This window comes from Rattus norvegicus, chromosome 2 (genome assembly GCF_021556685.1).
Source record: "Rattus norvegicus strain SHRSP/BbbUtx chromosome 2, alternate assembly SHRSP_T2T, whole genome shotgun sequence".
Taxonomy (NCBI): Eukaryota; Metazoa; Chordata; class Mammalia; order Rodentia; family Muridae; genus Rattus; species Rattus norvegicus.
The window spans coordinates 190,039,203-190,053,300 of NC_141535.1; the positions used below are offsets into that span (position 1 = coordinate 190,039,203).

A 14,098-nucleotide genomic window follows, 5' to 3' on the forward strand; every position below is an offset into this window, starting at 1 on the left:
CAAACAGGCGATCATTTCCGGGGAATTGGTCTGAAACTTGCTCCCCTGCTTTCCCAGAGGAAACTGCAAGCTTGAGTCAAGCCGGTGCCCTTTGAGAACATCGTTACAGGCCCTGGGAGGCTTCCAGCACATTCCCAACTTTCTATAATCTTAAGGGATGGCCCAAGGACATGTTCATAAAGCAGCTGGAAGTCGCAGGTCAGTCTGTGTCCCCAAAGTCTTAGCGGGGAGTAACTTCAGGGCCACAGCTCCTCTGACTACAAGGCTGAGATCTATAGCTGCCATCTGTGAGCCAGGGAGGGGAGACAGGGTCGGGTGGACAGTCCTGGCTCCAGCTAGGCTCACCTTCGTCTGGTCACAGGCTCTGCTCAGACTGTGGAGATGTGGAAGAGAGGGCCCAGATATGGAGGAAGGGCAGGGCCCCTGTAGCTCTTCCAGTAACGCTGGCTTTCAGAGAAGGCTCCCAGGACTCAGTGGGCCCTTCTGGAAGTGCCTAGTGGACTGAGTCTTTGCCTTGTTCAAGCAAGAGACACAGAAGCTGCTTGGTGACCTACAGTCCAGTTCCTCATCTGAAAACGTGATTCCAGGACCAAATCTACAGTGTGTGAGGATGAGGCCGGTTCCTGATGTGATTAGCAGAACATCTGTCCTCTTAGAAAGGTCTAGACTACCAGGACATTGTATTCCACTGCTGATGGCAAGCCTCTGATTGCAGAAGGATTTCATAGACTTCTCAGGATTGGGCATAAACCTTCTACCTCTCAACAAGCATGGGAGGTACCAGGTGAGTCCCTGGGTGAAGTCCCAGGCCCCTCTGCCCTTGACTGCCTATCAACATGGATGGGAAAAATGGAAGAATGATGGGTTGAGCCTCACTTGGTGGGGCTTGATATGCCATGTGGGGTACTAGTTAATTTTCACCCCGCTCTGTGAGGTATATAATATTAACAACAAATCATGAAAAGATTAAGACTGAGAGAGATGTTGTATGAGTGGATCAGGCTCACAGAGAGAACATGGCACTGGCCCAGGACCTAACCCCAGCTGTCTGACTTTGCAGGTAGTATTCATCCTTGCAGTGATGGTCCCACTACTCATAGGCTCCTTAGGGGTCCTTTGAGTTTGACATCTCTCCTTTCCGTGTCTTAAAGGGTGAAACGCTCCCTCTGCTGGGAAGTCATAGATCTACCTGACCTTCCCACAGTTCAGCTGTGGCTATGCACCTCGCCATGAAAGAGACAAATATTAAACTGGTGTGCGGGAAGGGAATAAATACCTTCACTATACTTACTGCCTGGGGTTCTGTAGGTCCGGCATCCTCAGGCCCTGGTCTTTATCCATCCTCTAAGCCAGGCCCCCAGCTTTCCGAAGACTGAGTCCTCATACATCTCGTGCCTACATAACCAACAGCTGGCTTCTGCTCCATTCACTGAAGGAAACCAGTAGACACAGACCAAAGGGAAATGCGGCCTCTCTTGCCTGGGAAAAGGAGGTGCTGTGGCTCTGGGTTCTTTGTGGAGGCCAGGTTCACAAGGTTAGCCACCTTTGTCCTTTCTTGCTTGCTAAGGGCAGTAAGATAAGCCTTTCTCCTTGTCTCCATGAGCCGAGCTCAATCAGATGATGGGAACTCTTTGTCTTGTACCCCATACATACCCAATCCTCACTGGTCACACAGAGTGAACCACGTATCCACAAACGCTTGTATACCCACATGTGTAATGCCTGCCTCACTGTATCCTTGCATCCTGCCTGCATATGCACGTTAGCACATTTCTTGTCTAGCCTGCCCATGGCTCCGTTTACTTTCCTTCCCCATCAGTTACCCCAGACACTATTTTGCTGCTAATACAGGACAAGTTGCTAAGCAGGAAGCAATGAGGCTAGAAAAAATGAGGGGCTGGTATGTCATTTTGGAAGCCATGCACACTGCTCTGTGAGGGGAAACAGCCTCTGCAGGACAGGCTGGGGCCATGACTCTCAATGGTTCCTGGGTATTCAGAGGCTACCTCAGCACTGCCCAGTTCCCACCCTGAGCCCACCTTCTTTTTCCTTCTTATCTGTTTTTTTTGTTCAAAGACTTCCTGTTCCCAAGGCTGGTACCCCCAAACAAAATGATCCAATTTCTAGATGACATGCAAGCGCTTGCTCAAACATGGGCCTTTGGGCATCCTTGCCCAGCAGACAGCAGAGCCATTCCTCATGTCGGGATAGCTATAAAGTACTCAGAGCTGCTGATGAGCAGCTGAGAAGCAAATTCAAGGCACCCCAGGTGCCTTCTCCACATCGGCTCATGCCCTCAGGCTACGGCTGGCTGGACCATGTGCAGGCCTTCCTTCTTTGGTTTTCCTCAAGACATTTTGGTATTTTGGTTTAATAACGACATCATTACTTTTTTTATTTAATGCTTTTTTTTTTTTTTAAATGACGGCTCTCCCATCTCCCATTTTCCCCAGATTTTCATTTGGCTTTTTAAAGTTGCCTGTGACGAGAGAATTGTTAGAGAGCCCAGTTTTGGACAAATGATGGAACTGAGGCACCTTCTCTGGTTGTCCTGCAGAATTCCATGTTCTTGTGAAACAGTCTCTTGTCTTCCTCACCACTTTTCCCTGGTGCCACCTCTCATTCCCACTCTCAAAAATTCCCTACTATACTGGGAAAGAACAGCCCTCGGAAGCTCCCTCGAACCTCTCGATGACCCTCACCAGTTTCTCTTCCTATTTCCTGTCTCTTGGTTACAACAGGTCACAGTACCAAATTCCAGGGGAGGCTACACAGATCACTCCAACCACAGTAACAGGTGTCCACACACACACACACACACACACACACAGAGAGAGAGAGAGAGAGAGAGAGAGAGAGAGAGAGAGAGAACACACAAAAGCACACTTTTCTGGTTTCCTCTCACATTTATGTTTCTCAACTGAAGGAAATGCCTGCAAAGAGTTGTTTGTACTGGTCTCCACGTCTTCTCTCCAAACCTTCTCTAAGCTGGCACCGCACTCACCATCCCATATCCAAATCCTGTCTGCTTCTTCAGACTCATTTCAGTCTCTTAGGAACGGTCATGGCTGGCACCCCAAATCTTGGCTACTAGCTTCTCCTCTCCCTACTTTTCAGGATCCTAACTGCTTTCCTCCCACCTTATGCCCTGTGGTCATTGGGTACTTGGGTCTTAGCCTGCCCTGGCTTATTTTTATTGTCAATTAGATACAACCTAGAGTTGTTAAGAGGAAACCTCAATTGAAGAATTACCTCTATTGGTTTAGCCTGTGACCATTCGCGAGGACATTGTCTGGATTGCTAATTGACATAGAAGAGCTCAGCCCAGTTTGGGCAGTGCCATCCCTAAGCAGGAGGGCCTGGGCTGTGTAAGAAAACTAGCTGAGTTTGCGTGGGTAAGCAACATGCCTCCATGGTTGAGACCCTGTCCTGACTTCCTTCAGGGATGGATTGTCACCCAGAAGTAAAGCCAAATTAACTAGCTCTTCCCTAGGTGGCTTTTGGTCAGTTTTATCTATGCTAAGAGGTCAAAGTATTAATAGCCCATGGTTGGACTGGAAAGATAGCTTAGAGGTTAAGACACTTTCTGCTTTCCCGAGGTCCTGAGTTCAATTCCGAGCAACCACATGGTGGCTCATGACCATCTATAATGAATTCTGGTGCCCTCTTCTGGCCTGCAGGCATACATGCAGGCAGAACACTGTATACATTAATAAGTAAATCTAAAATGGAAGAAAGAAACAAACAGACAGACAGACAAACAAAGAGAGCCCACCCTTGAATGACTTTTGTCTCTACTGGTTGCCCTAACCACCCCAAGTTGCCCAGACAAGCTTCCAGGGCCACATGTCTCTCTTCCTGAACCTCAGCTGAAGTCTAGGCTTAATTGTTAGCTTCTTATTCATTACCTAGGACATAAAAACAGCAACAGGACCAAGAGTAGATTCCTACTTCCTACTTAGTAAGTAGTAACACCTCTTCTACTTGCTCTGGTCAAAAGCTTTGTTGTGAAGCTTGACTTTTTATCCGTACTGATATGTCATCTTTGTCTCCCAATGTCTAAGCAAACCTCTGCCATCCTCCATTGTTGCTCTAAGTCAACACTGCTGGTCTCTTTTCTCCAACTATGGCTCCTGTATACTGTATTCACCATACAGAAACCAAAGTAAGCCCTTGAAAACAGGCATATAGAACATTTCGTCACTCTGCTGTCTTCTTGGAGTTTCTATATTGCTCAAGATTAGAATCGGTCTTCACAAGACTCTTAAGTGATTAACCTGTTTTATTTCTGGTTTCCTCTTGGTCTGCTCTACCCTGGCTCAATCTGCTCTACTCCTGTTTTGTGAGTAGGCAGCAGGAAATAGTTAAACTTGGCTGAAATCAACCAAACAGAAACAAAGAGAACCATACAAAGAATCAACAAAACCAAAAGGTTCTTTAAGAAAATCAACGAGATGGATAAACCCCTAGCCAAACTAACTAAAGTGCACAGGCACAGAGACAGTATCCAAACTAACAAAATGAAATGAAAGGGGAGACATAACAATAGACACTGAGGAAATTAAAAAAAAATCAGATCTTACTACAAAAGCCTATACACAACAAACTGGAAAATCTAGATGAAATTAATTATTTTCTAGATGGATAACACATACCAAAGTTAAATCAAGAGCAGGTAAACTAAACAAGCCCAGATCCCCTAAGGAAATAGTAGAAGGCATTAAAAACCTTCCAACCAAAAGAAGGCCCAGGGCCAGATGGCTTTGGTGAGGAATTCTACCAGACCTTCAAAGAAGAGCTAATACCTGAGGATTTGTTTTATTTATTTTTAAATGTGTGTGTGTTCTGCCTCCCATGTATGTCTGTTTACCATCTGGTTCCCGTGGGGGCCAGAAGAGAGTATTGGATCCCTTGGAACTGGAACTGTAGACAGATGTAGACTGCCTCATGATTGCTGGAAATTAAGCCCAGGTCCTTTGGAAGAACAGACTTAACTGCCCTAAGTATTCTCAACAGCCTGACTGACAACCTGAGTTTCATCTCCAGAACCCACAGGTCGAAGGAGAGAACCAGTCCCTGTGAGTAGTCCTCTGACCTCCACAGATACTCCATGGCACTCTCCCCCAATGACCGATGACAAGAACACCCCCAACTCAGTTCTAGTGTCAGTCACTTAGAATACCTTTTTTCCCCTTATCCTTTGTTTTTCCCACCTATGCCAAGTGATCACACACACACACACACACACACACACACACACACACACACACACACTCCAATATGAAGCTAGCCAATCCTTGTCTAAAAGTATGGGTTTTATTTTGGTCTCTGTATACAGCTCCTGGCAAGCAGGCTAGAGTTTGAAACCATATGCCATGAGTCACCTTCAAGTTTTCTAGCCCAGATCCATTTCACAGGAAGTAAGATCACACCCAAAGTTGAATGACTTGCCTACAGGTTTACTACACTCAGCCAGAAGATAAAGTACAATTTTGGCTGTCTTCTAACCAGCTAAATCTCACAGTTGTCCTTACCTGAGCCTGCCTCCAGGCTCACCTTGCAGCCGCAGTACCAAAAAAACAAAACAATAAAAACATCAAAAAACCGGGTTGGGGATTTAGCTCAGTGGTAGAGCGCTTGCCTAGGAAGCACAAGGCCCTGGGTTCCGTCCCCAGCTCCGAAAAAAAGAACCAAAACAAAACAAAACAAAACAAAAAAACAAACAACCAAATCAACAACAAACAAAACAAAAATACTGTTTGACTTAGCTCTTTTCTCATGGTTAGATCTTTCTTCAGGTTAAATGGCTTTAGCAAATGTTTCTGATGACAGGAAATTCAGAAACAAGAAAAGTGGACTGTAGTCACCCTTAAATGAGGCAGTCTGGTCTGGTAGGAAGAGTTCTAGGTTCCAAGGGCTGGGGTGTTTATTCCACAAATACTGGGAATAAAATTATACCTAGTATGTTCTGTTATGAAGCAGCTGCACTGTGGTCAACTGGGTAAAGACATGTCCACACGTGGGTGCCACAAAAGGCAGGATGCGATGGAGACATAGTGTGGGAGAGCCTGCAAGGAGGGAAGCGAAGGGAGGTTCTGTAAAAAGTTTAGTCAATTCTGGAGCAAGACACAAAGTAACTTATTTTTAGAAGATGTTTCCTCCTAAAGAGGCTACCAAAAAATAATAAGCATTTAGTAACAATTAGTGTAGGGAAAACTGTGAGCCTTGGAACAGAACAATGAGGCATAGCATTTGAGCCCATGAAGTTCTCCCCCTATCCTCTTTAGTAGTAGTTCTACTAGAATGGGGTGGCTGTGTGGGGAACGCTGAGTCTACACTGTAGTATAGAGATGTTCAGGACCCAGGCATTGCTCCTTGGGAACAGTTGGAGGCAGAGATGTAAATCAGTAGAACAACTTGTGTAGCACATGCAGGTTTGATCCTAGGAGTGAAGCTGAGTGGGTATGAGGAGAGGAGGAGGAAGGAGGGGGTAGAAGGAAGAGAGCAGAGACATGCAATGTCAATAGCAAATGATCAGGGGAGGCAGCTACAGGTAACCTGATGCCTTGGTTCCAGTTGGGTAAGCTGTGTACTGGTTGACAAAAGGCACCACAGAACTCTGGAGTGTGGCAGCTATGCTGCACCTGGCCACATGGCCCTGGTGGTTGGAAGGATCTGTGTACTGATCGAGGAACAAGGCTGAGTGCAGATTCAGCAAAGAGCAGAGAAGTGCTAGTTATATCAAAGCCTATGCAAGAAGCCTTGGGTATGGGCAGAAAACACAGAATGTTCAGGCTAAAGTAAACGCTGGCTGCTTATGGCTGCACTATGTGTGCCTATGTGCATGTGTGTGCGTGCGTGCGTGCGTGCGTGCGTGCGTGCGTGCGTGCGTGCGTGCGTGCGTGTGTGTGTGTGTGTGTGTTAGAGATCTGCAAAGGGCAGAATCCTTTCCAAGCCTCTGACAAAAACTGGCTAACCACTGAGTTAACATGCTACAGGGCTGACTCCCAAGAATTCAGGTTCAAGAAATTTGCACGGAACTGAGCAGACATCGGTGGTTGGACACCAGTAAGTGTTATCCAGGCAAATCACTAGATTAAAAATTACCATTTTCTTGGGTGGAGAAGACCTGATAAAATCAGAATCCAGTTGTTCTAATAATGACTTAACTCGTTTTTATTTTTTTAAGTAAAAAGATCAGGTGACTTATAGCTGGCCCGTCCCCGCCCAGTATCCTGGGAATGCCAGCTGCAGTTAGCCCACTGTCAGATGTCTGGAACACTGCCTGCTAACAGAGGGGTGCAGACTCCATTGAGGAGGTGTAAATCCCACTGCTAGCTGAAAAACACTGCTGTCCAGCTACCCACCAACACCCCCACAGCCCTAGACTACAGAAGACAAGTGTCAGTCAGCAAGATGAGCCCAGAAATAGTAAAGCCTCACAGCAGCCATCGACTGCCGCTTCACAGAGGTGTCAGAGCAATGCCAAGGGCAAGGGCTGCCCACATCCAACAGCACCAGTAGGTCTTCACCACACACTCGAGGATAAACTCAGAACTGTGTGAGCTGAAACAAGTTAGCTTTTTGGTGAAAACGCACGGTGACACTAAATTAGGTGAGAAGCATAATCCTTCAGAGATCACACTGACTTTGCACTTCACTGATACCAAACCCTTCTGTTCTTCAAGGACACCATGAAGACAGAGGGTACGTCAACATCCTAGAGAACACCAAACAGAAAGTACTCAGAACTCACAGCTTAGTAAGAGGTTAAAAATGGGCGGGGCATATGCAAGGCTAACCCTGAAGAAAGGCACTAGTTGTATAGACGGCCACAAGGGAGCTGGGAACTAAGGCTAAATGGTGCTGAGGAGAGGGCTCAGCAGGCAGACACACAACCTGCATTCCATCTCAGAGAGCCACATGGGGGAAGGAGAGAAATGCCTCCCACAAGTGTCTTCTGACCTCCACATTTGCACTGTGGCGTGTTCATAGCCAAATGCACAATTTAAATTGAATGATCACTGCAATGGTCTCCGCTTCCTGTTGGAAGACGAGTGGGATGAAGACTGGTAGCCCCACCCCCATACACTGTAGCAAGAAAGCAGTCGAAGACAAGTTGTGCACAACTGTACCACGATTTAGCAGTTTCCTTTCTAGATACATATATACCCAAGAGAGACGAATACATGCCCACCCAAATGTTTGTATGGAAAATAGTCCTAACTGTCCCAGATTGCTGCTGGAACTCTCTCTCTAGACCAGTTTAAGGCTGTTTTGGGGATAACATGTATGAGGGGACAGTAAGGGTGAAATGCAGCTCTCTCTTTCAAGTCAGTATACAAAGCAAGCTCTTTATCGTGAAAACAGAGCCAAATAAAATGATTCAAACAGTGAAGACTGAACCCCAGTTCCTGTAAACCAAGCCAAAGCTGCTCTTCTGTAGACAGGAAGAGTAAACTGTTTGTCATTGTAGGGTGGAAAAAAGGAGAAAGAAAGACTTTTCACTTAAAGAACATCTTTATTTGATCTTCAATATACAATATTACTCTCAATTTATAAAAAAATCACATTATGGAGGACATGACTGGAAACCAGTTTAGGAGCAGCCAGTGGGTAACGACACAGGTTATACTCACCCACTTATTAGTTTAGAGAAAATTATCAGTGAATTTGAGGCCAGTGAGAATAAAGAACGGCATTTCAACTTCTAAACCAACAATTATAATTAGGGATACTGTATTTAGTTAACCCAGCAAAAATGAACTTGTAAGTGTCTGTCAATAAGGAGCTCTGCTTTCCATGGTTTTCTAGTGTGCAATATGCAGGATTCTGTGGCATACAAGTTACCGTGACTCTGCACTATGCTCTGAGTGTTTCTGGAGTACCGAGCTCACGGGCACACAGAGCGGAAATGACCTCTGATAGGCAGTGCCTGGAAAGGCGGTTCATCAATGCCACGACAAAGGCAGAGACGAACTCTCTCCACTGCCATTCCGAATCCAGGTTTTATCTCCTAAAGTACTGGATGAACATGGGACGTTTACTGCCCCTCAGGACTGGCCCGCCATCACACCGATGCTGGTAAGATGACACCTCGTACTTTTACCTTTCGTGAGGCCTGCGGCTGCCGATTGGCTGTCCAACAGCGCAAGTCTAAAGCTGAGGCTGAAGGATGCTCTGATGGCAAGGCGATGCACACTGACATACTTGGGAAAGCATTGCGGGGCATCATGAGATGAAGCAAGGGGGCCCGCCTCTGGAAACATACCTCCACTCAGACTGAAGCTGCTCCAGGGGTGACAGCGGTGAGCACCCTACACACTAGCAGTGGCTGTACCAAGGGCTGAATTGGGCACATAACCCATTTTGTGTTGCCCACGGTTTTCCAAAAGATTGTTTTCTGCAGCACCAAAATCCAGAATTCTGCCCTGTTCTCATCTGAAAGCTCTAAGAGAAGAGCGCATACATCCGTACACCCCAAGGTCAGTCAGCAGGTAAGGTTAGAAACCAGTATTCTGATGCCATACAGATTGTTTTTTCATGAGCAGTCTGGAATTATGACACTGAACAGCAAGACGGACACAGGTGCCAAAAGCCTACCCTCCCGTTTTGCCTCTTTCGTGACAATCATATCCTAAAACCTGGAGACCCTGAAAAATATATCCACCTCCAAGACAGCAAAATATACAGCTTTAGGTGATACAGACACAGGAATACACACGAGTGTACACACACATTTCTGCTTTAAAGTGAATTATGCAAATAAAAAGAGGAAAGATGCAGGTTAAAGGTTAGAGGTCTTAAATTGAATTAGGGCCTGGGGCCAGCAGCTGTGAGGTAAGGGACAAATGCAGGCCTCCGTCCGTCTGTCTTTTAGTAAAGGTTTATTGCATCACAGCTCCACTCGTACATTTGCATATTATTTATAGCTGTAATAGCAGAAAGGAGTATTAAGAGAGCTACATGACTTGCAGACCTTAAAACACTACCTGGCCGTTTACAGAAAAGCTTGCTGGCTGTAGGTAGAACAAAAAGAATACTTGTTTCGGGGTATATCTGGATGGGCTGAAGAACAGGTGCATGTTTCCCAGTGTCCCTGAACCAGACTGAGTGACTCAAATCAGCTCCTGGTCAGACGCCGATTACGTAATACTCTGCAGACAGGCGGTGCAGGTACACAGTGAACACCTGCCTGTTAGTGAGCAGGACCACAATCCAGGCCTGTGTAACTATATATACAGAGATGCAAAGAGCAGACGAGGCAGGAGCCAGCCACGCCCAGGATAAAGAGCTCAGAGAAAAGGAGGAACCTGAAGTTACCTCTATTATGCTCTAGTAATGGAGTTAGACGAATTTTAGTACATTTTCTTTATATGTGAGAAATACAGATGCTACCATCATTAGGATGTGTACTAGAGAAAAAACAATTTACAACTGCAAGGTGTACCCATGAATTAAGGGACAATTGTTTTTAAATATAAAGTAACACAGACATCTACAAAATATTGATTTTAATAACGTAATTAAAGTAATAACAAAATATGATCGTTTTTATTTCTAAAGTAAATTAGTCAAAGATGCAGCAGAAATCAATTATTTCTTTGACATTTTTCAAAAGGCTTTAGTTATTAACTACAATTATTATTGTTAGTCTTATATAGTAACAGTGTTTAAAATATATTATAAACCTTTTATCTTCCTTTTTAATTTAAATGAAATATAAAATTAAGAATTTTGAAACACGATTCATTTTGGAAAACATTTAAAATGCTATGGAGCACTCTCATACAGAACATGCCCCTGGGATCCTATGACATGCTGTAAGGCGTGAGCAGTGCCAGGTCGGAGCTTGGCACGTATGCAGTGCTCTGTACCTGTTCATTCACTCATTCTCTCGCGAATGCACGCACTCAGAGAAGCCGGTGAGGGGAGCCTGCATCATCGGTCTTTACCAACAAGGTCAGAGTCCACAAAGACTTTGGTGACGAGGAGTGAAGAAGATGAGAAGCTGAGGCTTGTCACCTCAGAGTGTTTAAAACCTGCCAAGGGGAGCCTTGGGGCCCTGCACGACATCATAGGGAACCAGGGTCAATATTCTGCAAAAAGACTGCATTCCTCCGATGCCTGGCTTTTCTGCACATACATACCCTAGCGGAAAGACGAGGCGCACGAATGTGCAGCACGCCTGGAAGAAAGAGCCTTCCACTCAGGACTTGCTTTTCCGCAGTGAGACTTCTAGGTGAAGGGCTCATTCTTAGTTTTAAGAGCTTCATATTGGTTCATTAATTTTCTAAAACTCAGGTTTGAACCAAAAGGTGTGATTCTAAAATGAACAATAAATATGGAGATAGAAGGTGTTCAACGGCCGGCTTTTATGTATTATCTGTTCTGCACAACTGTGCCCACAGCTGAGGTGAGGTGCCAGCCCTTCCGAGAGACATCGGTTAGTGAGCACTTCTGGGATCTTCTCAGGGCTTACAAACATAATGATATGGAGTCTGAAGTACTAAGGTCTACAAATGCCAAGGATATGAAGGATGGTAGAAAACACACACTGAAAAAGTAAGCAAAATATGGGAGAATGGTAGATTTTGGAAAAAAAATATTTTAAAAATTCTATTAACAAAATAAAACATGACACTGGCAAGTCATTTGTACCTGACTTTAATTGCCTTTGGTATTCCAAGAAGAAAAAGCATTGTTACAGGCTCCAGTTCTTATCACGAGGGTGGGGACGGTCAAATGACAGTCTTAAGATCTTTGTGTGAGCCTTGCCCACACCTGGGCCTTCCCTCTTCTGCTCTAGGATCACGTGGACAACACAGAGCACTGGGTGAGGGTGGGACTCTTGTCTCCTTTGGGCATTCCTGGGGAACCAAGATGGCGCCTTTACTGCATGTGTGTGAATAGAGGGTCCCCTGCTTGCTGTGCTGGTCTTTGGCACCTCCGGTTTCTCGTTTGACTTTGACTTGGGAGTAGGCTTGTACTGTTTGAGGAAGGCTCACTTTTTTTTTGTTGCTGTTTCTGAGAACCAAAACTTCATCTTTCTTTTCTAAAGTAATAGACATCTACCTTTCTCATTTACAGTTTAAAAATTTCAAGTAGGAAAAGATATTATAGCTTTGAAATGTGCTAGAACTCGCTCTCTACGTAGTTGTCTTTTATAAATACTGAACAAGTTTGAGTGGCAAGTTTCTGGAGCACTGGCTGAACTCTGAGGATCTGATAATGATTTCTGGCATAAGAGGGTCAACTTATAACATGTCCAATTATCCTTTTCCCACAATTTAAATCTGCTATAAACTAGGACGGGGCTAAAAAGAAAAGCTACCAACCAAGGAAATCAGTTTTCGGAAATCCACAGTAGAGTTCATAAACAAAGTGTTTCGTGGAATATCCAATTATAGCATTCTCAGATGTTCCTGACATCAACAGATGATGTCTGAGCAAAATGAAGGAGGGAGAGCATCTTGTGTTGTCACAGAAATTCAAGGGACAGAAAATTTATACGCATCCCTATTTATCTTATATTATAGTTCTTGATAAAATTTACCTTTTTTTCTGCCAAAATATAGAGCAACAACAACAACGACAAAAATAATCAATACAAGATCTCTAAGTCCCTTAGGTTTATGTCAGTTTTAGTGAGTATGATTCTTACATCACACATTTGCCTCTGAAGATTACTTTGAAGCTATTCTAGTAATTCTTTGGATGTATAATATCTTGGAGAAACTTAAAAACATGGACTCTTTGTGAGCAGCTCACACCTGTGAGGTAACAAGTAGAGCGCCTGACCCTGCTCGAGGGACACTGCAGACTTTTGCCTTTGCTTTAGGAAGTTGTAAGCGATCAGGCTTGTTCTAGCAAATACAGAGCTGCTTGACAGTGTAGTCGATTTTGCCAAGCCACATGACGTGGAAGGTAAATGACTCTATTAACTGTGTTGTGAGATTAAAGCAGAAAATGTTTGCTTGATTCAGTTGTTGGTTCAGAAGATAATTTCCTACCAACAAATCAAGGATTTCTCTCAAATAGGTTTCAGGCAACAATCTGGCACTTCCCCACCTTCCGCCATGTTCCCAACGCTAGCGTGAGCTACATGCACACTCCCACACTTGGGCTCATAAGCAGCAGTTATGATAAATACCAGGTTCAGCATATCATACGGAGACAAAGACTTGAAAAGTATTCTTCATGAGATCATGCCCCTCAGAGAAAAACTAAATCTAAACAGATTTCAATGACTAGGTTGGGAATAAAATGGTTGCCAGTCTGGTAAAAATCCAATGAGGAGCTTGAAAATTCAGACAGGGACAGTATCTGTTGCTTTCCCAAGTCTTCTTGCTACAATGTAGTTACACTGTTCCTCTGTTCCTGGTCATTCCGTTTGTTCCATTATTAAAATGGAGGAAAGGGGCTACACAATATGTTATATTTTATTTGAAAGCTGCTCCACTGTGGGAGGAAACAAATGTATAATTGGTTCAAAAGCCATCTCTAACTCCTGTAAGGTGCTCTATGTTCTTGATTTGCACTGACAGTACAGAATAAGACATTGTTTCTCATGTGGCCATCTCATTAAGAATCAAAACACATCAGGTCTCTGTCCTACGTGTACCAGAACATGTTTTGGTCAGGTATAAAATGGAATAATTTCAAAGTTGATATATCTACAAGTGAAAAGTCTTGCAGGGAAGAGTTCCATCCGGCATATTGATGTAAAGGTCCAGGTTTTCAAAAGCCGCCTCTCCAGACAATTTCTGTAGTGGTCCATGTAAACAAAACACAGGTAAGAATGGTCCTTCTGCAGCTGTGCTCATCGAACAGCAGGGTTACCTGAAAGAGTGGTGTTGGCTAAACGCAACACCGGCAGAGGATGAGCCTCTGTATTAAACACCCAGTGGTCTAAAGGTAGGAGGTCATCGCCAGAGAACAGCAGGTACAAGTATCTGAAAACGAAAGGAAGAGACACTGGTCAGAGTGCAGCAGGAGGTCAAGTGGGCTCACTGGTGACTGCAGAGAAAACCAGTAACTGATTCTGAGCAGTTCTGATGAAGTTGCACAGCTGGACCTGCTGAAATAGGTTTCTTAA

The 14,098-nt window shown here is 44.6% G+C and overlaps 1 protein-coding gene and 1 long non-coding RNA gene across 2 annotated transcripts in view; one reads left to right on the forward strand and one right to left on the reverse strand.

Annotated features, from left to right (window-relative positions):
• Nucleotides 1-14,098, forward strand: part of LOC120100896 (uncharacterized) — a 28,828-nt gene continuing 14,730 nt past the window's right edge. Inside the window, 1 exon segment of the long non-coding RNA NR_190636.1 lies at nt 1-784. This is a non-coding gene — a long non-coding RNA (uncharacterized LOC120100896).
• The window catches only part of Man1a2 (mannosidase, alpha, class 1A, member 2), a 145,302-nt gene continuing 143,833 nt past the window's right edge, over nt 12,630-14,098 (reverse strand). Inside the window, 1 exon segment of the mRNA NM_001106452.1 lies at nt 12,630-13,955. Coding sequence (NP_001099922.1) covers nt 13,823-13,955 — 133 coding nt within the window. The 3' untranslated portion in view covers nt 12,630-13,822.